Below are 26,734 nucleotides of genomic sequence, written 5' to 3'. Positions count from 1 at the left end.
ACAGTTACATAAAATATTAGTTAACAAATGGTATGAATTGATAAAGGTTTAATTTGCATCTAGCACTCACCAAAATGCAGTCCACTTTTGATTGTACAGTTTTGCTGTGGGAAGAAAGAAAATTCATTAATAACAGATTGCAATTGCAGCTAACATTTGGAAAATTATCAAATATGTTGCAATGTTGAATTATTGACCTTTACAGAAAAAAGTATAAATTTACAGTAGTGCATTCATGTTTGCTCCACTTAAGAGGTGAAACATTTTGACTAATGTGGTGCCAATTTTACAATATCTGTTCATGATACTGTTCTCACGACGCACATTACGAGAAAAATGGTGAGTGTACATTTGAAGGTAATGCCAGAGAGATCCTGAGGTTTTATAAATTTTGTGTTTACTCTTTAAATACGATGTAAAATTATGTAAAGGTTTTAAGTTGCTCATCAACTATCCCCAAATATATACTGTTGAAACATGCCTTTGGAAAAACATTATGAATAAGTACAAAACATATTTTTATGCAAATGGACAGATAGCAATGATGCAAAACCTACTTATTCTTGTGGTCATTATTGGAGCTGCTCAAATCTCATTTTTCTGAAAAAATTATTTTCTAGGTGTCACACCATCATGTAATAGTATTAAAACAAGCGTAACAGTCAACACCAACATTACAGAGCAAGAAGGGTCAAATATTGTTCTCAAAGACAAATAATAAATAGGCAGGAAGTTATTCAGCTCACAATGTTATAGCTCAAATCTTTCCCCTCAGAGGTTCTGGAGTGAGTTATGACTCTGCACATATGTTTCCAACTTTCCTTATGAGTTCCTTCAATCTAGTTTCCAATTTGCCTGTAGTAGCAAGATTACTTGGTCAAAATCATTTTCATTCTTTCCTTATTAACAGCTGGCTGGTGCTCAAAGAAAGTCATGAATCATAGAAAACACAATATAAACTTATGCTCTGTGGCACTGCTACAAATGAAAAAAGGGGTTTGGACCACACTGATGAAATTTATTCTATTTTCCTAAGAGCTAAGAGCAGGAGCAGCCCTTTCAACCTCCCACACCTGCTTCACCATTCAACACAATTATGGCTGATCTCATCTCTGCCTCAACTCCACCAGCCTACCTGCTCTCCATAACTTTTTAATCCATTACTAATTAAAATTCTCTCTCCTCCTTAAATATAGTCAGTATCCAGCATTTAATACACTAGTGAATTCCACAGATTTATCACTTTTTGAAAGAAGCAATTCCTCCTCACCCCGTTTAAATCTGATAGCTCTTACCCTTAAAAGGTTACGTCCTCTTATTCTGCATTGTCCCACATCAGGAAACATCCTACGTTGAATTTGTCAATTCCCTTTATATATTGTATAGCACGATTAGATCTCCTCTCATTCTTCTAAACTCTAGAGATTATAAGCCTAACCTACTTTAAAAAACAGTGAATGTTGGAAATCAAAAACAAACACGCAACAAATTGCTGGACAAATGCAACAGGTCTGGCAACATCTGCGTGTGATGTTAAAAGATTAAATGGGAATCTCTCTCTGGACATTAATTTAATTAGATTAGATTAGATTCCCTACAGTGTGGAAATATGCCCTTCGGCCCAACAAGTCCACACCAACCCTCTGATGAGTAACCCACCCAGAACCCATTTGCCTCTGACTAATGCATCTAACACTATGGGTAATTTAGCATGGCCAATTCACCTGACCTGCACATCTTTGGACTGTGGGAGGAAACCGGAGCACCCAGATGAAGCCCATGCAGACACTGAGAGAATGTGCAAACTCCACACAGGCAGTCGCCCGAGGCTGGAATCAAACCCGGGTCCCTGGTGCTGTGAGGCAGCAGTGCTAACTATCAAGCCACCGTGCCGTCTGATAGATTAAAGGGTTAAACTACACTGTCTTTGGGTGGGGACAACAATCATAAAAGAATGCGGATGACTACCATTGTAATTTACACTTCATTTAGATAGTCATTTGGTTTTACTCTCCTGCTATTGTCAGAAATGCTTTCCTGCTTCATCTTGGGGAATCACTGAGTCAAGAAATCATTTGCATAACGATTCCCCAGGATTAGCACATTAGCATCATCTCAGAGGATGATCCTATCCTGCCACTGTGCCTGGGGTAACATGTGGCTGTGAGTAGGTGGGGGATATCTTAAGTAGTATGTGACTATGGGGAGTGACCAGAGTATCTGTAAGCATGGCCAACTGACCTGTATGAAGATGTGTTTTCTTTGTTCAGGGCCTCACTTTGACTCAACCTCGCATGCCTGCAAGGGGACCAAGGAGGTCACCAAGCTCGTACTAGCTTCAATAAACTTTGACTGTTTGCAGAAGTTGGTGTGTGTGAACTGCATTTGGTGTGCAAAACCACAGGGAAAGACCCAAAGGTGTGGAGAAAAAGGAGAGTTTCAGGTCCAATGTCCCTACTTAGCTCAAGATTTGGTACTCAAACTGAATGCTGTACAACAGATGGGGTCTATGAAGATTGCAGAAGAATTGAATTGAATTTATTGTCACTTGTACTGAGGCACAGTGAAAAGCTTTGCCTTGCGAGCAATACAGGCAGATCACATAGTTAAATAGCATAGATAAGTAAATAAGAGGTAAACAGTGGCAAAAACCAAAATACAGGTACATGCAAATGCTAAGAGTTTGAGAGTCCATTCAGTATTCTAACAACAGTCGGGTAGAAACTGTTTCTAAACCAGCTGGTGCATGTGTTCAGACTTCTGTACCTTCTCCCCCAAGGTAGAGGTTGTAGAAAAACATTGCCAGGGTGGGGTGGATCTTTGAGAATGCTGGCTGCCTTTCCTTGACAGCAGGCCTGCTTGATGAATTCTATAGATGGGAGGTTGGCCTTCAAGATTGTCCAGGCAGTGTTCACCACTCTCTGTAATTGTCTCCAATCTTGAATGGTACAGTTGGCATACCAGGAAGTGATACATCCAAATAGAATGCTCTTGATGGCACACCTATAATAGTTGGCAAGGGTGATCACTGTCATGCCCAATTTCCTCAGCTGCCTGAGGAAGAGGAGACGTTGTTGGTCTTTCGTAACCAATGCGTCCACATGAAGAGTCCAAAAAAGCTTATTGTGGATGACCACTCCACTCGTTCCACCTCTGTGCTGTTGCTAATGTGTAGGGGGGCATGAGTAACATCCCACCAAAAGTCAATAATGAGTTCCTTGGTTTTGCTGACATTGAGAGCTAGGTTGTTCTCAGTGCACCATTTTTCCAGGTCTTCCACCTCCCATCTGTAGTCTGTTTTGTCACCATCTGAGATCTGACCGATTATGGTGGTGTCATCAGCATACTTGTAAATGGCATTTGGTGAGATAGTCATGGGTATACAGTGAGTACAGTAGGGGGCTGAGTACACACCCTGGGGGTTCCAGTGTTCAGTGTTAGTGAGGATGAAATATTGTCCCAAATCTTCACTGATCGTGACCTGTGGGTGAGGAAACTGAGGATCCAGTTGCAAAGAGTGGGGCTTAGTCAGAGATCACCAAGTCTCGTAATCAGTCTCGAGGGGATAACAGTGTTGAAGACTGAACTGTAGTCAACGAGTAGGATTCTTAAATAGCTGTTCTTGGTGTCAAACTGTTCTAGGGAGGAGTGAAGGGCAAGTGATGTGGCATCTGACATGGATCTGTTGGTCTGATAGGCAAATTGGAGTGGGTCAAGAGTAGTGGGGAGGCTGGAGTTGATTAATGCCATGACCAGCCTTCCAAAGCACTTTATGACCACCAAGGTTAGGACCACTGGATGTAGTCATTCAGACATGCTGCATGAGCCTTCTTAGGCACAGGGATGATGTTGGCCCTCTTGAAACAGGCAGGGACAGTGACCTGCTGCAGGGAGAGGTTGAAGATATCCGAGAAGACCATTGCCAATTGATCTGCGCATGTTCAGAGTGCATGGCCTGTACTCCGTCTGGTCTCATCGCTTTCCTTGGATTCACATGAAGGAAAACTGATCTGACCTCTGATGCAGTGACTGTTGGCTAGGTTCATCAGGACTTGTCGGAATAGGTGTTACCTCTCCGCCGAAATTCTGCTCAAAGCGATCATAGAAGACGTTGAGACAATCTGAGAGGGGTGTGTCATCGTCTGGTATCTTATACTGTCTCTTTAGAACCTGTGATGTCATTCAGTCCTTGATTTTGTATTGTATCTTTCTGAGATAAAGGTATCTCAAAAAGATATATTGATGGCATTTTCTATCTATGCATTAACTTTTTGTAATTTTTATTTTAGCAATCGGAGGAAGAGTCGTCTCCACCTAAAACGTTGACTCTGATTTCTCTCCACAGATGCTGCCAGACCTGCTGAGCTTTTCCAGCAATTTCCATTTTAATTTGTAATTTGTCTATGTTGCTTGCCTCTCCCCATTGATACTTGCCTTTCTCAGAACCAAAATGGATAACCTCACACCCACCTTACTTAACTCCACTGGTTCATGCTCTGTATAATTCTGTAACCTTCCACTTCCAATTATGCAATGTACTTTACAGTTTAAAAACCTTCAGCTGTAAATTTGAAGGCACAACTGCCTGTACATTCATTCAAATTGTTTGCACAATACAAATTTGATATCTCAGGAATATCCAAGAAACATTTGTTGCAAACTTGCAGTCAAAGAACGTTTCCTTTATCTTTATCGTATTCTGTCTGCCTTTTCCCTCCCAACCAATACCGAGTTATAGATGGCCTGTCCCACTAAAAATGCCTCAGAAGAGATAAGGAACGGACATGGACCAAGAAACTACTGTTTCTTGAAAGGGTTGTTAGAAATTTTACATTACATTTTACCATTGCAGCCTGGACATTTTTACATATTGGAACAAGAGATGGGTTCTTGTAAACATCCCATAATAGGGCACAAGAGGATAACAAGGTGCAACAAACCTATTAATGGTGGTAATGTTATAGTTAAAGAAGAATGTCAGAAGGCCAAGAACATTTTCTGAAACAACTTAATTGAAGTACAGTCACATTGAAGTTTCATGTCGTTCGGATTAAAAATTGCAGGGGACAAAACCAAATTTTCTAGGTTTTTTTCCAGAGTTCATGTTTATAATTAAACTCAGATAATTATAAAGAGATGCATGTATCAGTCCAACAATTATGGGAATAAGTAGAATTTAAAGACAAAGAGTGATAAGACATTCAGGACAGTTAAGGATGACTAGCAAAACATATGCACACCCCAGCTCACAAGTGATTATTTTCAAAACTCAATAGTTCAAGTGTTAAATCAAACTTGATCCTTAGCTGCTTCACAGACAGTGACAAAACAGCAAGCCATGGGTGATAGCAATTCTGGTTGAGTCCCTCTAACATCAAAACATTTTCCTCCCTCCTCTTCACACCCCCCCCCCCAAAATATACTGCTGGTCTTGTTGTGGACATGCAGCTAACAGATCAGTAGATTAATATTCTGTGTCACAGACAATATTCAATTATTTTTTAAAAATTTAAACTAGCTTTATTAATTTACAACATCTTTAAAAAAGGTGTGTAAAACACATGCATTGTTTGTAGCCTAAAACATCAACATTTAGCCATGACTATTATCTAAATTTGTTCTGTGCATCACAATAAAAGATGATAAAATATTTTTTGCAACACCAATTTATAAGCCTCAACAAACTACTTCACCTATATTGAACAATTTGCCAGATTCCGGCAACTCAAACTTCAATAACCTAATTTTAGTTTATCACACAAGGCCTTCAAAAGGTGCAAGCTGACTTGCAGACTCTGCAACGCCAGGCAACCAGGACTGGACAATAAATATAGTCCTCCCATGGTCACACAATCCAAGAGCAGAAAAAAAATACAGTTCGTAATATAAATCAAACTTGTGACAAAGGAAAAAAAAGAGGGAAATAAAAGGTCTTTACTGAAATAATTGCTGAAGCGTGAAAAGTTTAGCAAAGGAAGTGACTGGAAAGATAAACATTTAAAGACATTGAATTCTTGTAGATAAGCATACGAATATACAAGGAGTGGAGGGATATGGACCAAGAGCAGGCAGAAGGAATAGTTTAATTGGTGTCATGTTCGACACAATGTGGGCCGAAGGGCCTGTTTCTGTGCTGTTCAGCTTTATGCTCTATATCTATGATGGCACAGTACTGTATGGAGGTAGAATGACAGGGAGAAGGTGAGGACTGCAGATGCTGGAGATCAGTGTAGAGAGTGTGGTGCTGGAAAAGCACAGCAGGTCAGGCAGCAACCGAGGAGCAGGAGAACTGATGCTTCGAGCATAATGCCTTCATCAGCAATGATGTTTGTGGCCAAGGAAGCTGAGAGGGGAGAATAAGGAAATTGGTGAAATCCACATTGATACCATGTGGTTGGAGGGTCCCAAGGTGGAAGATGAGGCATTCTTCCTCCAGGTGTTAGTCGCTAGAATTTGGCGGAGTGGGAGGGGGAGTTCAGTCACTGGGCGATGGGGTTGTTTAATGCATGTGTCCCAGAGGTATTCTCTGAAATGTTCCGCAAATTGGTATTCTGTCTCCCCAATGTAGAGGAGACCACATCAAGGGCAACAGGCACAGTAGATTACACGTGTGGAGGTGCAGGACAATGTGGAAGAATCCTTTGGGGCCTTGGATGGAAGTGAGGGGGGCGGTGTGGGCGCAGGTTCGACACCTCTTGCAGAGGCAAGGGAAGGTGTCGGTTGTGGAGGGTGTATTGGTGGGACCGTGGGCCTAACGAGGGAGTCACGGAGGGAATGGTCTCTACAGAATGCAGATAGGGGTGGGGAGGGAAATATATCTCTGGTGATGGGGTCTGTTTGTAGGTTGCAGAGGATGATGCATTGTATCTGGAGGTTGCCCCCCACACATTTCTGATGAAGAGCTCATGCTCGAAAAGCCGACTCCCTGCTCCTCGGATACTGCCTGATTGGCTGTGCTTTCCCAGCACTGCACTTCTTGACTCTGATCTCCAGTCCTCACTTTCTCCCAACATTCAGTGGCAGACAACATGATCAAATAATCTACTCTGGCAATGTTATGCTGGGCAAAATACCATGAGAACTGACTATTTCTCTTTGAACTGTACTGTTCGATCTTCTAAATCTAGCAAAGAACCTTACATTGCTTGTAATGTTGCATCCAGGAATGCAGTATTCCATCTGTAGAGATTGAAGCACAGTGCAGCAATGACACTCAAATATACAGTCTATGAAGTGACACTGCTTCCAACAGAGTCAAACTCATGCTGCCCAAACATCAGCACTTTCATCTCTGAACCAGAAGGTCTGAGTTCAAGCCTTTCCCAGAATCTCAAACATATTACGTAGACTGATATTAGTGTAGACCTGAGGGAGTGCTGTAAGGATAAAGCTTTTTGGTCAAAATACTAAAAAAAAAAGACCTCTCAGGAGGACATAAGTACCACAGCATTGTTGAAATACCAGTATCCCAGTTAACATTCAACCCTCAACCAATATCTGACCTAGTTTAATTGACATTTATATCTAAATCACTGTGTATAAATGGCTGTAGTACATCCAAGATATCCTGAGGTCATGAAATGCACTGCACAAATGTAAGTCTTTTGCTTTTATTTAAAACACAATTTGCAAATTGCAAACACTAAAACCAACAGTGCTTTTTTTTTATTCCAACCAAAGAAGCTTTTTATTGGGTACTGAGAATGAAAAACAATTGCAAAACTAAGTTAACTGGAACATAAAATAAAATTACAAGCAAAAGCAAGTTCTGTACCAGGCTACTTCACCATGCCAAAAAAGGGATAAATGAAGAAAAGATCATACGGCTCAAAACCCGGGCATCAGCAGGGCACTACGTTATCAGCACAATTATATCCTGCAAATCAGTGAAATCCTGACCCAGGATATCTTGGCATTATCAAGCCAGCACACCAACCCTTTCAAGAATTACACAGAACAGCATGCCAGGAGCAGCATTATGAGCATATAAAATTGAAGCACCACCCAGGTGCTGCTACCAGACAATACCAAAAGCAGAAACAGTTTGCAGTAGACAACACAAAGTTAACAGATCAGATCAAAACTCTATTATCAATGGTGAATGGTGATATACAAACAACTAGCAGGCAAATTCGGCTCAAAGAACATGCATGCTCTCAAAGACGGAGCAGCCCAGCAGGTGAATACAAGGGGTAAGACTAAAGTAGATTTCTCCAGCCAGAATTGCCAAGACGTTGACCTCAGAAGCCAGCTTTCAGTCAATTATATTCATTTCATGTGATGACAACAAACTCTGAGCACTTTAGATACTCGAAACATTCCAATGAAGAATGGAATCCATAACTAGCTGTACCTCTATTCAAGTTACTCCAGTCTAGTTACAGCACTAGCACAGCACTATTTAATTATTCACTCTCAGAATCAATAAAGCCAACAGGCCAAATGACCACCTTGTGTGCTGTAAAAATTGCGATCTTGTCTGTCAACACAACAGGAGAAATCCTATCTGGCCAATTACTATCCCATTTATCTAGTCTCAATCAGCTATGTAATGGATGATCTTGCTGACACTGTTTTTAAGAAACACTTACCAAAAACTTCCATAGCAGTACCCAGTTTCGATTATATCAGGTACATAACACCAGACCTCACTATAGCCATGGTCCAAATATGAATGAAAGAGCAGAATTCCAGAGGCAATTTGACAGCAACAGTCCTTGACATTAAAGCAACATTTAACTAAGCACATTATCAAGGAGCCTTAGAAATCTTGAAGTAATTGGAAACCTGGCAGGAATCTCTCTAATAGTGGCAGAGGTCTCCAGCACAGAAAAAAGGCTCTTTAGTCCATTGTGTGTCTTAAACCAATCAAAACCAATTACCTAACTCATCTACTTCCATTTTCCAGTACTTGGCTAATAGCCCTGTATGTCTTGACATTGCCAGAGTACATCTAAAGATGTCTCAAAGGTTATGAGGATTTGTGCCTCTACCACCCTTTCAGACAGTCAGTTCCAAATTCCCACCATTCTCCGAGTGAAAAGGATTTTCATCACATCCTTCCTAAATCTTCTATCCCTTACCTTAACTTATGTTGGGGGAGGCAATGGCCAAGTGGTATTATCGCTGGACTGTAAATCCGGAGACCCAGGTACTGTTCTGGGGACCCTGGTTCCAATCCTGTCATGGCAGATGGTGGAATTTGATTTCACTAAAACTCTAGAATTAAGAATTTAATGACAATGATGAAATCATTGCCAATTATCAGGAAAAACTCATCTGGTTCACTTTATGTCGTCCCGGTTCCCTTTCCCCGTATCAGTCGAAGCAAACACTCAGACACAGTATGGGTTCTACTTTCCTTTATTCCGGGCCCTGGAGAGAGAGAAAACGATCACCCATGCGCACATGGACATGAGAAATGCTCTTCTCTCAAACAGCAGATTCTTAATGAATTATATAGTCACTTACAGAGAGCAGCCTCCAGATAAGGCAACATCTATATTGATTACAAAGGTCACCCAATCAGCAAGTATCAACAGTAAAGATTAAGCCATCTGGCGTTATGCAATAGATGTTCCTAACTTTGTTAACTGACTTGACATAATGACTGCTTTTTCATCTTGCTAAATGGCTTTACATAAGGAATGCTTTTTCACCTTGTCAACCATGCGTCCAGCAACTCATTGCTTAATGCAAGTTCTTATCTGATCCATGCCGAAAATGTGTTGCTGGAAAAGCGCAGCAGGTCAGGCAGTATCCAAGGAACAGGAGAATCGACGTTTTGGGCATAAGCCCTTCTTCCTGAAACGTCGATTCTCCTGTTCCTTGGATGCTGCCTGACCTGCTGCGCTTTTCCAGCGACACATTTTCGGCTCTGATCTCCAGCATCTGCAGCCCTCACTTTCTCCTTATCTGATCCATGTCACGCCAGCTGAGCCTGTGTCTTATACAACCCAAAATTTAACTCTCTTCCTATTTGCTCATACCTTACAGACTCTCATTTAGGGAATGAAACTACAATCCTTACCTCGTCTGACCTACATGCGACTCCCAGCAATGTGGCGCTCTCTTAACTGCCCTCCGGGCAATTAGGGATGGGCAATAAATGCTGGCCTAGACATTTTTTTTATTCATCCACAGGATGAGAGCATCAAAGTCCACTCATCATTTATCCCTCTACCAAGGAAAAGTTCCTTTCAGTCAACCCTAATCTATACCACTCAAAGTTATACATCTCAATCATGTCCTGTTCTCAATCTCCTCTGTTTCAACAAAAAAAATATTCTACTCTATCCAATCTCTCCTGTAGCAATGACAACCTCCACAGAGCTTTAATGAGTTCCACTTTATGTTCAATGACAATTAGCATCACAGAAGTCCTGGTGGATCACAATCAACCAGAAACTTAACAAGACTAGCTACATAAATATTGCAGCGACAAGAGCAGGCCAGAGATTCAGTTGTCTGCCACACAAGTCATGTCTTGGCTCCTCAATCTTTCCACCATCTGCAAGGCAAAAATCAAGTGTAATGGAATGCTCTTCATTTACCTGATGAGTACAGTTCTAGCCACAGACAAAAAGCTCAACACACCCAGGCCAAAGCAACCCTCTCAAATGGGACCTTATTCCACATTTCAATGTTCATTCCCTCAAACATCAGCACATCATATTAGCAGTGTTGGACTGCATCTTACAAAAAGATACATAAGAAGCCATGGCTTCTGTCATAGCATCTTCAAATCCCATGATTACCAGCATGTAAACAGACCAGGACAACAGGTAAAAGGGAATACCACTCACTGTAGGTTTCCTTTAATCATGAGACCCTACTCACTGAATATTTTTTTTTATTTAAAAAAGATCAAGTGCAAGTTTTCTCTCATCATAACTTTGATTGCCCATTCATGCAAAGGCTCCACCTAAAAATCAGTAGGATAACAGACTTAATTAAGCCTGTTAAATGCATCACATCCTGAAGGCACCCAGCTTGTCACCATGAACTGCATACTGCTGCAATAGTATGGCAATCAGATTGTCCTGACAAAAACACGGACATATGACCACAGCATCAAGCTGCACTATTTGTTATGAAAGTACTTGTTTTCTACAAGTTTCTTCAATTGTAGAATGGTTTGTGCATATACATATATATTGCAAGATATACAACCTCAAACACTTTGTGAACACATCAGAGGACTGCTACACTTCATCATGGATCTGTATCACTCGAAGTAGCCAGTCAAGCAGCTAGCATGCAGTACTGTCGGGGAAGTATACTCACTAGTACTTCACTAGCTCAAAGAAAAGTCAAAACATAGGGCTCTTGTGGCACAGCGGTTAATGTCCCTCCCTCCCTCCGAGTAAGGAGGCCCATTCAAGTCCCACCTGCTCCAGAGGAATGAAATACCTTTGAATAGATTATTAGAAAGTAAAAGGAAAGTCAAAACTTCCTCATTAAATGGCAGCAACACATCCAAAATAATGGAATCTTGACCCAATACAAGGTTATCATTATAAAAATTACAAAGCAAGAGCTGAACTAAGGTTGTGGGTTTCTCCACCACATGTGCTGAATTTAGCTTTATTTTTATTATTGGTAACACAGCCTCAGATTAGTTACTGATTGATTTGATTTTTTCAAAATCTGACTGGAACAGTTGTAATTTAAATACAAGCCAAGGCCCAAACATTCAGTGTAGCGCTCGAATGTTCAGTTGACTGCTTTTGCAATCCTCATTGACTTCTCCTCCTCACACCCAAAGATTAATTTATAATCTCCACAGAAGCCCCTTGCAGACAAATTCTATACATATGGGATGCCAAGGGAAGGATGTTAAATACTGTACTTAAATCCAGAAAGCACACAAAGTAGTGACACACATATATCAATGAGAATTTAGTCAAAACAGTGATACTACATTGACTCATGTCAAAAAACACAAATGTGACATGATTAACAATTAGTAACAAATGAGTAAATATCTTAATTTTTTTCCTGCTGTGAAACAACAGGACTGCAGCTGAAGCAAGATGATGGTAACTATAGCTTTGAATAGCAGCCAACAGCAACTTGTTTATGCCACCAAACTGCAAATCAGACTCTTGGATCCAGCAAACAATTTTGCAGATGCACACTTTACATACATAAAGAGCCTGGTTCCCAGACAGAAAAATTCAACACACACTGTAGATTTCTGTGGGTGCCTTTTTCTCAGATAATTTTGTCAGTTTACAATGTGTCCAGGAGGTCCAAATGAGCCAGTGAACATTTAGAAACTAAAATTATAATTTCACATGGCAATAAATCAAAAACTATATACTATTTCTTCTTTCTTACCACTGTCTTCTAGAGTGAAGTTTTGGCTGAACTCTGATGTTTCAATGCCAAAAATAAGTTGCCTTAGATGAAATTTAAGATTCGTGCCCTATATGCAGGGCATCTGCTTGAGGATGCAAGGCTTGCATAATGATGTTTATAAGGAACAATCATCTATGCTGTCATTCATTTGGACAAGTGATGCTAATTTTCACTGTGCTTCTCGTTGCTCTCCCTTACTGCATTCCCAGATGAAATGTATCACACCATGGTTTTAATTTGTTAAAAGCATTACAATCAAACTTTTTTTTAAAACGCAGAGGTGGTGCGTGTATGGAATGAGTTGCCAGAGGAAGTGGTGGAGGCTGGTACAATTACAACATTTAAGAAGCATCTGGATGGGTATATGAAGAAGAAGGGTTTAGAGGGATATGGACCAAGTACTGGCAAATGGGACTAGATTAGGATAGGATAATCTGGGTGGCATGGATGAGTTGGACTGAAGGGTCTATTTCCATGCTGCACATCTCTGACTCTATTTAAACACTTTTGCTGTATCAAAGAAATAATCAACTTTTTTTTAATCGTGTCAAGAAATTGACATTAGATTTTACTTTTATTTAAATAAAATGCTACAGCAAATCTATTTAGAAAAAAATGTCACTACCTGTCAACTACAGTATCATTTCAGGCCAGATATTGTAAGGTTTGAACACGTGCATGAAGGTAATGACCGTAAACCACTGGTAGAATTTAAAATAGAAACAGGGCATTTAAAAGATATAATTGTACGCTGCTGGTCATGGTTGGTGAATCCCTTCATTTTTCCCTTATGACAGCAAAGGGAAATATGTCCAAAAACAAAAATAATTACTGTACAGACGTGACTATAGATTTCGTTCTTTCATTATCACTGGGTAAAAGACCTTGCATTCCCCATTTAATGCCATAATTGGGGCATCTTCACAAGGACTGTTACTATTCAAGACAACCCACCGTGCCTTTCTCAGTTTAATTCAAGATGTGTAATAAAACTAAGATTTGAAGACATCATTTACTTCCTGTGGACAAGTAAAGCCTAATATGAAGCCTGTCACAATAAAAACAGGACATAAGTCTTGCTTTTACCTGTCATGTTCAGATTATCTGCATTGTAAAGCAGAGAGATTTTAGTTACAAACTGACATGGAAAACCAGACTGGAATTCAGAATACAAGACAGATACAATTTTACAAGAAATTTGCCAGACCCGGGAATTGAGTTGTATTTAGAAGTACTCACTTTTAAACACTAACATCAACAGGGATTAAGAAAATTGTTTATTAGAGTCTAAAGGGTCCAACATTATTCATAACGACACATTTGCTCTGCCAGTATTAAAATATCCAAATGACATAGTTTCAACCACCAACATGTAACCAATCTTGAAAACCCGAACTACAGGTGGAAATAATGGGTGTTCAGGGCTAAACGGATGTAGTTCAGCTTTGTGAGATGTGATTACAGTATTGCTCAAGGAGAGATGCCTGGGTCTCTGACAGACACGAGGAATCATATCAAAAGTTACTGATGACACTTTCATAGGACATGGCAAATTCCAAGGGAGCTCTAAGGTACAAACTATGTTGGAAGAGTGGGCAAATGCAGATAAATACAGAAATATATGAATTTACATTTTGGGAAAGACAAGCAATGAAAGGAATAAGATGGTGCAAACAACTGGAAATCTAAGCATTTATCGGCTGATTTTTAAACATACAAGAGCCAAATGGGAAACAAAAAAGTGGGATTCTGGATTTAATATTTGGACAATGAAAACAAAATGTTGAGCGCCTATTAAAAATACAACAGAACAATTACTGAATACAGTTCCAAGTACTCCATACAATATTAAAGTATTGGAAACCACTCATTAGACTATAGTCAGAACTTGTCATATCTGCTATTAATGAAGGTTTGAAAAATTTAAAAATTTCAGTGGATCCAAGTAGGTTTACAAAGACCAAATGAGCTTTCAAAGTGACAAAAGGTTTTGAGAATGAAAACAGCAAAAGACTGGTTCTGTCTTTTGGCAACTTAGTGACAAGTGCAGTGAACACAGGATTAACAAAAGAAGGATAAAGGGAACGGTCTAAATCCAAGATGAGCAAACATTGGTTTGTGAGAAACCAGAGTATGAAAATATGGTTCTCTGAAATAACAGTACATGAACAAGAGTCACTTCCCACCTCCAAAAGTGCATCCAGATTACAGCCAAGACGACAACACTTTATTTTTGTAGAAAGGCTCCAAAAGCAGCCTCAAATGGTGCCATTTGGCCAAACGTGAGGTTATTCAGTTTGGAAGCATAAACAAGGCAGCAGGTTACTATCTGAATGGCTGTAAATTGGGAGAGGGCAGCGTGCAGCAATATCTGGGTATCCTTGTGCACTAGTTGTATGCAAGAGCAGCAGGCAGTAAATATGGCAAATGGTTTCAAGTATAGGAACATGCATGTTACACGGGGCCTTGGTGAGGCTATACCTAGAATATTGTGTGCACTTTTGTCTCCTTTCCCAAGAAAGGATGCTGTTGCTGTCAAGGGAGTGCAGCAAAGGTTTACCAGGCTGATTCTGGAGATGGCAGGACTGACGTATGAGGTGAGCTTGTCTAGGTTAAGAGTTTACACTGGAGTCCAGACAAATGAGGGAAGATCTCAGAGACTTATAAATTCTAACAGGATTAGACGGGGTAGATGCAAGAAGGAGATTCCCAATGGAGGGTGCATCTAGGACCAGGGGTCACAGTCTGAAGATTCAGGGTGGACTATTTAGGACAGATATGAGGAGACATTTCTTCACCCAAAAGAGTGGTGAGATTGATTCAGAGAAAGTGAGAACTGCAATGCTGGAGATCAGAGTCGAGAGTGTGGTGCTGGAAAAGCACAGCAGGTCAAACAGCATCCAAGGAATAGGAGAATCAATGTTTTGGGCATAAGCCCTTCATCATCTTGGTGAAGGGCTTATGCCCGAACGTCGATTCTCCAGCTCCACAGATACTGCCTGAACTGCTGTGCTTTTGCAGCACAACATTCTCAACTGTGAAATTCATTACCACAGGAAACAGTTGATGGCAAAACATAACATATTCAAGAGGTGGCTAGATATAGGACTTCGGGCAAATGGGATCAAAATTTATGGGGAGAAAGCAAGATTAGGCTACTGAGTTGGACAATCAACTATGACCGTGATGAATGACGAGGCAGACTCGAAGGGCCGAATGGCCTCCTCCTGCTCCTAGGTAACTTATCATGGTTTAGTCAATGAGCTTTAAAATTGTTTTAATGCATCATGTTGATGTCAAAATTGCTCCCATCACTTCTGGATCTAAAGCTACCAACACATTCAGCAACTGTCCTAGTTTAAATATTTTGTCTGGATCATATTTGAAAAACCATTTACACTGTTTAGATACTGCCACTTCAAAAATTAAAGTAATAGTTTACACCAAGCTAGTCACAATTAGTATAAGATTAAAGTTTTAAGTACTCACTTAAATGGAATGTTACATTTGAACTATCAAATAATTCTACATAATAACTCTTCTGAAAGCACATTTCGAACCCACAACCTCGAACACCTAGAGAAGGGCAAGGGAAACAGATGAACGGGAACATTGCCACCTGTAAGTTCCCCTCCAAGCCACACACCACCCTGATTTGGAATTATACCAACATTCTTTTACTGTCACTGAGTCAAAATTATGGAACTCCCTTCCCAACAACACCTGTGGGCTAGTGCCGAAACTCGGAGAGCTGTCTCACAGACAAGTCAAGCAACAGTCTGACATAGTAATTCTTACAGAATCATACTTACAGATAACACCCAGACAGCACCATTGCCATCCCTGAATATATCCTATCTCACCGGGCAGAACAGACCCAGCAGAGGTGGTGGCACAGTGGTATACAGTTGGAAGGGAATTGCCCTGGGATTCCTTGACATCGACTCCAGACCCCATGAAGTCTCATGGCTTCAGGTTAAACATGGGCAAGGAAATCTCTTACTGGTTACCACATAACGTGCTCCTTCAGCTGATGAATCAATACTCCATGTTGAACAACACTTGGAGGAAGCACCGAGGGCGACAAGGACGCAAAATGTACTCTGGGTGGGGGATTTCAATGTCCACAGAGTGGCTTGGTAGCAGCATTACTAATCAAGCTGGTCGGGTCCTCAAGGATATAATTGCTAGACTAGGTCAGTGGCAGATGGTGAAGGAACCAAGAGGAAAAAATATACTTGACCTCATCCTTATTAATCTGCCAGCTGCAGAAGCAGCCATCCATAACAGTATGGGTAAAAGTGACCACCACGCTATCCTTGTGGAGACAGAGTCCTGCCTTCACATTGAGAATAACCTCCCATCATGTTGTGTGGCACCATCACCATTCTAAATGGGACTGACTTCAAATCAATCTAGCAGCTCAAGGCTGGGCATCCATAAGGTGCTGTGGGCCATCAGCAGCAGAACTGTACTCCAGCTCAATCTGCAACCTCATGGCCTGGCATATCCCCCACTCAACCATTACCATCAAGTGGGGATCATCCCTGGTTCAATGGGAGAATGCAGGAGGACATGACAGGAGCAACATCAGGCAGACCTGGAAATGAGGTGTCAACCTGGTGAAGCTACCAAGCAAGACTACTTGTGTGCCAAATGGCATAAACAGTAATAGACAGAGCTAAGCGATCCCATAACCAACGGATCTGATCTAAGCTCTGCAGTCCTTCCACATCCAGTCTTGAATGGTGGCGGACAATTAAACACGGTGGTACAGTGGTTAGCACTGCTGCCTCGCAGCGTCAGAGACCCGGGTTCAATTCCCGCCTCAGGCGACTGACTGTGTGGAGTTTGCACGTTCTCCCCGTGTCTGCGTGGGTTTCCTCCGGGTGCTCCGGTTTCCTCCCACAGTCCAAAGATGTGCAGGTCAGGTGAATTGGCCATGCTAAATTGCCCGTAGTGTTAGGTAAGGGGTAAATGTAGGGGTATGGGTGGGTTACGCTTCGGCGGGTCGGTGTGGACTTGTTGGGCCGAAGGGCCTGTTTCCACACTGTAAGTAATCTAATCTAATCTAATCTAATCTAATCTAATCTAATCTAATCTAATCTAATCTAATCTAAACTCACTGGAGGAGGCGGCTCCACAAGTATCTCCATCCTCAATGATGGAGGAGCCCAGCATATCAGTGCAAAAGATAAGGCTGATGCATTCGCAACGATCTTCAGTCAGAAGTGCCGAGTGGATGATCCATCTCAGGCTCCTCCAGTGGTATCAAAGATAACAGTCTCCAGCCAATTCAATTCACTCCACATGATATCAAGAAAAGACTGGAAGCACTGGATACTGCAAAAGCAATGGGCCCTGTGAACATTCCGGCAATAATACTGAAGACGTGTGCTCCAGAATCTGCCGCTCCCCTAGCCAAGCTCTTCCAGCACAGTTACAACATAGAAAATTGCCCAGGTACACAAAAAGCAGGACAAATCCAACTCAGCCAATTACCACCCAGTCTACTATCCATCATTAATTAAGTGATGGAAGGAGGTCAACAACAATGCTATCAAACAGCACCTGCTCAGCAACATCCAGTTTGGGTTTCGCCAGGATCACTCAACTCCTGATCTCATTATGGCCTTGGTTCAAACATGGACAAAAGAGCTGAATTCCAGAGGTGAAGTGAGAGTGATAGCCCTTGACATCAAGGCTGCATTTCATTGAGTATGGCATCAAGGAGCCCTGGCAAAACTGGTATCAATGGGCATCAGGAGGGCAAACACGCAGCTGGTTACAGTCATATCTGGCACAAAGGAAGATGGTTGTGGTTGTGGACGGTCAGTCATCTCAACTCCAGGACATCTCTGCAGATGTTCCTCAGGGTAGTGTTCTCAGCCCAACAATTTTCAGCTACTTCATCAATGACCTTCCCTCTGTCATAATGTCTCAAGTGGGTATGTTCGCCAATGATTGCAGTGTTCAGCACCATTCACAACTCCTCAAGTACTGAAACAGTCCATGCTCAAATGCAACAAGATCTGGACAACATCCAGGCTTGAGTCAACAGGTGCCAAGTAACATTCACGCCACACAAATGCCAGACAATGACCATCCCCAATAAGAGACACTAACCACTGCACCTTGACATTCAACAGACTTACCATCACTGAATCCCCCACGGTCAACATCCTTGGGGTTACCATTCACCAGAAACTCAACTGGACTCACAGCATAAACACAGTGGCTACAAAGGCAGGTCAGAGACTAGGGATACTGTGGCGAGTAACTCACCTCCTGACACTCTAAAGTCTATCCGCCATCTACAAGGCACAATTCAGAAGTGTGATGGAATACTACTCACTTGCCAGGATGGGTGCAGCTCCAATAACACTCAAGAAGCTTGACACCATTCAGGGGAAAGTAACTGGCTTGATTGGCACCACATCCACAAACATTCAATCCCTCCACCACCGGCACTCAGTAGCGGCAGTGTATACTATCTTTAAGATGCACAGCAGAAATTCACCAAAGATCCTTAGATAGCACCTTCCAAAGCCACGACCACTTCTGTCTAGAAGGACAAGAGCAGCAGGTACTTGGGAACGCCACTACCTGCAAGTTCCCCTCCAAGCCACTCACTACTCTAACTTGGAAATATACTGCCGTTCCTTCACAGTCATTGGGTCAAAATCCTGGAATTCCCTCCCTACTGGTATTGTGGATCAATCCACAACAAGTGGACTGCAACAATTCATGAAAGCAGCTCACCATCACCTTCTCAGGGCAAACAAGGATGGGCTATCAATGCTGGCCAGCGACGCCCAAGTCCCACAAATGAATTTTTAAAAAGTTGTGGGTGTTCTTACACCTCAGTAGGTCAAGAGAACAGTTCATCATTTTCTCCAGGAAATTGAGAGTGGGAAATAAATACTGATGTAGCCACTGACACCCACATCCAGTGAACGAATAACAAAAGAAAAACCCTTCACAGAGGCTACAAATCAATATTAATTTTTCTTTATATAGACGAATCCCATTTTCTCCACTTCCATTGCTTTCCCTTTCAATACTATCCTCTGGACTACTGGGAAAACAGAACAAGATTGCCCACGTACCATTTTCTTTAAAAGGTATATTAAGAGCTCCTTGATGTTAATGAAAATACTTTAAACTTCATGTGATGAGTAAAATTAAATATTTTACTGCAGCATTCAAGCTAATTTCTTCTTAGAACAATGGCAGTATTAAAAAGATAGGGTCAGGTCTTAAGAACACAACTTCAAGCTAATGAGTTCAGTAAATGCTATCTTGGTAGATGCAAAACACATAAGCAGAAAATACTGGAAATACTCAGTAGGTTTGTCAGCATCCATAGAGATACAAAGAGTGTTAGTGCTTCAGGAAGGTGACTTCTCATCAGAACTAAATTCTGAACTGGAACTGTGATGAAAGATCACCAATCTGAAATGTTAATCTGGTTTCTCCTTCCACATGCCCGAGTTCTTAGAGTATCTTCTGCTGTTATTGCCGATTTCAAGCATCCATAATTTGGTTTTATATCAGACCCAAATATTTTCCACTGCACACTGATTAAACTTCTCTTTAAAGTTACAATTTTCTCTTTAAAAAGAGGTACATTAGGTTGCAAAGACAACACGCGGCAAAGATAGAATTTGCGTCATACATAATACAGTAATGTTATGGGAATACCACTGTCAGGAGAATTTTAAGGTGTACAAAATGGAAACTGCTGCAGGAAAACAGCACAACCATGAATTGAATAAATAGTTTAATAACTATGATAGCTACAATATCCAAAACCAAACAATTATTACAACTACCAACAAAATAACTACCAACACTCAGACAAGGGCAGAGGGAAAATTGTCACTCATCGTAAGTACAATTGGAAATCTAAACTGCAAGTTGAGTACCTATATTTAAAATCAATCTGGTTACATAACAAAGTATAATGATTATTTGTTTTGCATTAAAAGCAGCTGTCTTCATAGATAGAGCAAGGATGCGGATTGTAACTAAAAGATGTTGTTGGATACAACTGCTGTCATAATACAAACAGGCGAGGGGCAAATATTCCAACGGCTGTAATACAAGCTTGAAATGCATTGTCATGTGATGTGATATCTCCTCATTTACCCATACCAATCATTGACAATTCTGCCCTCCCACCTCCTTGGCCTTTCATTCAATCCTCCCTTCTAAGCTTTCCTCCAGGTTTCATTAACTTTACCATGTAAATTATAAATATAGATAATATTATTCTAATTATTCCAAGTTCCTCCCCATTTATTCCAATACCTCATGCACAAGGTATTAGTCGACTGAAGATTCATAACAAACATTAGAATGCCATTGTGAGTTAAACATGACTATGCAAGTATGAAATATTATGAAAGCAGAATAAAACACTTGCACCCAACTGTTTTCCCTGGTGCTGTCAATCCAAATGGTGAGTCCAAATCTAAAAGGTATTACCGCAAGAAAAACACACCGATAAATTAAATTTTTCAAAAATTTTATATAACCATGTATATTAAAATTGTTACATTGCCAGACGCCTTTCTAAATTTTTGTACTGGAAATTCATATGTTCACATTATTATGAAACTGCCTGTGTAAACTTTTTACACATTTCTTTCCAACCACTACAGGTATTGTGTTATAAGTGGTAGGAACATGTAATTACAGCATAACAAGTTTAGAAAACGTTGCCAGCATAAGTGTGAATCCAGGGACTCACAACACAAAACAGATACAATTTTAAAAGGAATTTATCAAACCACCACAACCTGTTCCAATTATGTGTCTAAATTTAATTCCCATAAAATTACTCCCAAATTCTTATGTGCAACATGACTGTAGATCAACTAGTAATCCATATTTTGCTTTACAATCTTTTATTTGCTGATCCCATTCTGAGAAATATCCCCTTATTCCAATTTTCCATGGATAACATTACAGGAAAGGCACTGGTAGATGCTAACCATAAATTCATAATATGAACGTTCCATCTAGATTGTCCATTCAACTCCCAAAAGACTTCCATGTTTAATAACCCTGGATCATATTAGCTGACATAAACTTAGCGAGCTCCTGTTTTAATCCTTAAAACATTAACATTATTTTGTTTCACCACCTTTGCAAGTACAGAATTCATTTCATGCATCACTATAGTAACTGAAGTCTGGCCTGAACTTTCCATTTTTTTAAAAAATTCCTTAGTTTGAAATGCTGGCCTTCTTAGGGTTGCACTTGATGCACTGGAAAGAAAATGTCTGAAATTTAAATACTGCAAACACCAATCTTAAACATTTCTGATAAATCATCCTTGTCTTTGCACAAGACTGTAGAGTCCTACAGTCATTCCTGAAGGCTTAATTCTGTAATCACTGACAATCTTCCTTTGTACTCCCTGTACTTTTTTTTGGAAAAGAGAGAAACCTAAATTCCAGATGGTACTACTGATTTAGCTTAATCAAGGTCAAAATGAAATTTTAGAATTCTCTGTTTCGAGGTTACACCCCTAGATTATTTATATCAAACAGCGCTAATCACTTTTCTAAAAAAACGATTGTTGACAGAAAGGAGCTTTTTGGATTGGCACACTGATAATTATGATTTGCCACCATTAAAGTTTAGTGTTATCTTCAAATTCAGAAATCTTAAAACATAATTCTATCCACTGGATCATTTGAAAATATAAATAATAGCCACTCCAATGTCAACCCTTGTGCCAGCTTAAAAGAAAATCAGCTGCAACCTCGGCTCCTTGTGTACCACTGCTTGCTGTTGTTTACCTAACCAGCCAATTACTAATCATGATTATCCCATACAACTGAATATTGTCTTTTTTTTTCCATTGAGTAAAAGGAGTTAAAATAACCTGACAACTGAAAAATTTCTATTTGTGAACCCCTCCCCATCATGTATTTTAATCTAAAGTTCTTATAAAAAATACCAAGTTTCATCCTAAAATATGCCAAATACAGTCACAACAGAATCAGCCCAGCAATTGTTTTTCAGCCTTTGCAATTCAGTCAATGCTTTTTTTTAAATACAGATCCAGTGCCATTTTTATTTTGATTCAAATGTCTGGTTTAATATGAAAGAAAAACACTCCAGCTTTAAATTAATTCACATCAAATAGACATTTTGCACAGCAGACATAGAAAACTGCAGACATTTGTTTTGAAACTATTTCTCACAAATCAACTCAATTCAGAAGCGCAAATTACCATCAGTGAGAAATTACTCCTAAACTGTTATCAATGTTCTGTTCTTAAACAATAGATGTATTTCCAGCAAAGCAAGATGAGCTGACTAGGTCAAAAATATCCATTTCACCTCTGCAGTTTCCACTACTTGATAGTCCAACCAAGAGCTGGCAAAATTTATCTTCCAGTCCAAATTAGACAGCTCCAAGACATGAACCCATAAGAAACCAACTAACTGACTGCCTGACTGACTACAAGCCGCAAGTACAAACAACTTACAACACACAAATCAAACAGAAATTTCTAAGGGGAGAAGAAGTGAAGAACTTCAGTGTGCTATGCTAGTTATAGACCATTTCTGGTCAGTTGCATGAAATTAGGATCAAATCTAAAAGTTGTAGATGTTGGGATATAATAGATTTTTCCATATGGAGATTCAATGGAATTTGCAAGTGACTGAAGTGTGGTCATTCAATGTACACTCTCACAACAAATAATGTAAATAGTAGCTAAGTCAAATGTTAAAAACTTGCATTATTAGAAACTGTTAGATGGTTGATAAAGATAGAGTAACAAGGAGATTTTCAGGGATTGCTCATTAATAAATCTCACAACAACTAACATCTATATGGCACTTAACATGTTGCAATGCCCTCCCACATACGTTTCATAGCAACATTATATGGCAAATTTTGAAAAATGAGCTGTGTAAGGAGACATTTGACTACAACTTGATCATCTGGCCAAAGCAGAAGCTGTTAAATAGCATGTTAAAAGGAGAGAGGGGTTAAAAGGCTTCAGAACGGATTCCAGAATTCAGGCACAAGATAGACGCCAATGGAGAAAAGGAAGTCAAGGATTCACGAGAGACCAGAATTGGAACGATGCAGATTTTTCAGAGGCTGTAGCACTGGGGTTTATGATAATGGGAAATGGCAATGGAGGAATTTGAACACAAAGGGTGATAATTTTGTTAGTCAATGCATTGTTGGATTGAGTCAACTTACTCCACCAAGCACACAGTGAGGCAACTTGGTGTGACTAAAATAATAATTTGTTGGCTGAAAAAATACACAACCAATTGATGAACTTAAGAACTATTTGTGCAACAAATATGAAGCACAAATATTTTTGAATTTTTAACACCCATGAACGTCAAACACAAGATCAAAATCTTTAAACGTATGTTGTGTCAGTATATAACTAATCTGTTATGATGTGAAATGCAGACATCTGGCAGTACTTCCAGATTAAGCCTGTTTTTCTTCGTTGGAACATCTTTCCAAATCACAAGTTAACAAGTTGGAACTCACTCATTTTTTATTCAAACAAACGTTCATAGACGCATTCATCAACAATTTTTAAACCCTACTTGGAGGGGGTGAAAGCAATAGCAGAGCGGTAACGTCTTGACATTTTAACACAAATGCAACAAAACATTAGTAATCTCCATTGTGTCATTTACAAAATGTAGGATGGTACGTCTTTGAAACAGACGAAAAAAACCCATCCCCCCTCCAATCCAATGAACAACAAAACCTAAGAAAACGTGCGGATCAAAAACTAAAGCCAAAACAATGTGTTCTAAAGAAAACGCCATAATCAAACAAATATAAAATACAACCTGTCAATGAAAGACGTATGTGCGATATTAACATACATTCTTATTTTTACATAAGGGCAGGCACAGACTTGTTTATCAAGCAGGCCCTAATTTTTTTTTTTTGCTCGCTTACCAGATCAAGTATTTCAGTTTCTGCTGCAGTGCACTCGCCTCCGACTGTGAGAGCCCAGGCACCAGAGACGGCAAAGCCGCGGTGCCCTCTTGTTTGCGAGGCTGTTGCCCGGGCTCCGGCTGCTCCTCTGCCATGGTGATGGTGGTGGTGCGGCGGCGACGGCAGCACCGGGGAAGGGGAAGGAGGAGGAGGAGGAGGAGGAGGAAAGGGAAGGTCTCAGCAAGTTGAGCAAGAGGGAGGGTGAGGGGGTTAGGTTTTTTTTTGGGCGCGCGGAGAGAGGGGGGGGGGGACACGCACGGCGACTAGGCCGCAGGTTCTCAACGGGCCCCCCGCGGGAGCGAGCTGCGCGTCCCCCCCCTCCTTCCTCCTCAACACCAACCCCCTCCCCCGCTCCACAGGCCGCTGCCACCCCCCCCCGCGCTGGGGATTATTCAGCAAAGCGACTCGACCCCGAGCCCAGCTCCGTGCTCTCCCTGTGCCTGGCGCATCGTTATCCCGCTCCCTGCCCGGAAGGCGCTCCCTTCGCCTCTCAAAGTCAAACTAAAAATATCAGATTTTTGTTTTTGGAAACGATAACTCGTGTTTGTTTTTTTTTAGGCGGGTGTGTGTGTGGCGAGGGGGGGGGACTCGAAGCCGATCCCTCGGCTTTTTTACTCGGAGCCGAGCGGAGGAAAAAAAAAGCCTCCAACAAACAAGCTACACCGCGCAGGCGCAGACGGTGCAGGGAATGAGGGGAGAGAAATGAGGGTCTTTCCCCACCCCCCAGACCCTCTGCAATTCATAAGAGCCTAACAAACCCTTCTGATTCTAGAAGCCCTCCTCCACCCCCAAAAGGGACCCCATGCCTGCCATGATCATTTTATACCCCTTACCAGGTCCTAAAGACCCTCCTCCCCGACCCTCTAATCCTGAAAACGTCCCCAGCCATGTTCCAAAACCCATTCTGGTAGTTAAGTTACCCTCAAGAATTCCCAATACTTACTGCATCGCAATACCCGACTTATATCATATGACCCCAGGCCCCAAAAACCACCCACATCTGATCCTAAACTGCCCTACTAGGTCACTATACCCTTGGGTGGAAAGACCCACACCCTTTTAATCCCTGGGGCCAAATACCTGGGGCATAGTCCCTCTCCTCAGGGTCCTAATGCCCTTTCCATTTTCTAACACCTCCCTTCCTTAACCCTATCCCCAGGGTTCAAAAACCTCCTCCTAGTTCCTGATGCCCGGAGCAATACCCGTTCCCCCAGGATCCTAATGCCCGACCTAGATCCAACATTTCAGGAGGTAGATATAGTCCCTGTGGCTAAAGGGATCAAGGAATATGGGGGATTAGGATATTGAGCTCAATGATCAGCTTTGATCGTATTAAATGGTGGAGCAGGCTTGAGGTGATGAGTGGCCTATTCCTGCTCCTGTTTTTTTTTGATGTTTTAAAGCCCTCTCTCCATCCTGATGCCCACCCAGTCATTATCCTCACCCAGATCCTATACCCCCTGGACATAATGCCCTCCAAATGCTCCTAATACTCCAATGCCTAAGTCCGAAAACCTTTCATTCATCTCCTGTCTATGTCCTAATGCCCCAACTTCAGATCCTGATGCCCAGCAGTCACCCCTTTCCCCTGTCCTAATGCTCCAAATACCGGCCCTGCTGTATTCACTCCCTTGTCCATCCAGAGCTCACATCTTCCTCCTTGTGTCCTAATGCTCAGCAATCACTTCTACCCAGGTACTAACCATGAGCCCATTAGGGCTCATCCCATTTCCCAGAACCTAAAACGCCTCCCTCCAGCATACTAATCACAGTATTCACCCCTTCTCAAGCCAAGAACTCATCTCCTCCCCCCTGAGTTCTATTATAGTTCTCACCCCCAAAATTAGTGCTCAGTGCTCATTCCCTTCTCCTGGGTTCTATCACACACCCCCAACACCTGTAATTCATTCTTTCTGGGTCCTAATGACTGATGCTCTCCTCCCTGCCTCAGGGCCCTGATATCCAGATCTCTACATCATCCCCAAGTATTACACTTTTGATCTAAGCCGATTCTCCCTACCGTGTTCCAATAATCCCAGATCCTAACATCCAACCTATTCCTCCAGTACATATCACTCCCTGATTCCTAAAAAACCCATCCATCTGTCCTAACACTCCCTGATTTATCACTTGGGCACCTGGTCCCAACCCATCCTATTTCCAACCCTTTTTTTAACATTCATCCAGGGGATGTCAGCATCACTGGCCAGGCCAACATTTATTGTCCATCCCTAATTGCTTAGAAGGCAGTTAAAAGTCAACCACATTGCTGTGGGCCTGGAGTCACTGTTTTAAAAAATTCTCAAGGTCAGGTTCGTAGGAGAGTAGTCTGACACAGAACAAACGACCAAGAGGCGAGTCTGCTAG

General features: G+C 41.2%; 1 protein-coding gene across 1 annotated transcript in view; it reads right to left on the bottom strand.

Moving 5' to 3' along the window:
• The window catches only part of LOC122541026 (DNA-binding protein RFX7-like), an 89,093-nt gene extending 64,486 nt beyond the window's left edge, over positions 1 to 24,607 (bottom strand). Inside the window, exons 1-2 of the mRNA XM_043677482.2 lie at positions 24,329 to 24,607; positions 71 to 104 (exon numbers count right to left, since the gene is read on the bottom strand). Coding sequence (XP_043533417.1) covers positions 71 to 104; positions 24,329 to 24,462 — 168 coding nt within the window. The 5' untranslated portion in view covers positions 24,463 to 24,607. The remainder of the gene's footprint in view (positions 1 to 70; positions 105 to 24,328) is intronic.
• Positions 24,608 to 26,734: the final 2,127 nt, after the last annotated feature.

The sequence above is a fragment of the Chiloscyllium plagiosum genome, unplaced genomic scaffold (assembly GCF_037043375.1).
Source record: "Chiloscyllium plagiosum isolate Xiang-an unplaced genomic scaffold, Cpla_swu_hap1 HiC_scaffold_39, whole genome shotgun sequence".
NCBI classification, from domain to species: Eukaryota; Metazoa; Chordata; class Chondrichthyes; order Orectolobiformes; family Hemiscylliidae; genus Chiloscyllium; species Chiloscyllium plagiosum.
Note: the sequence above shows the minus strand (reverse complement) of the source record. Positions and strands in the feature narration are given on the sequence as shown.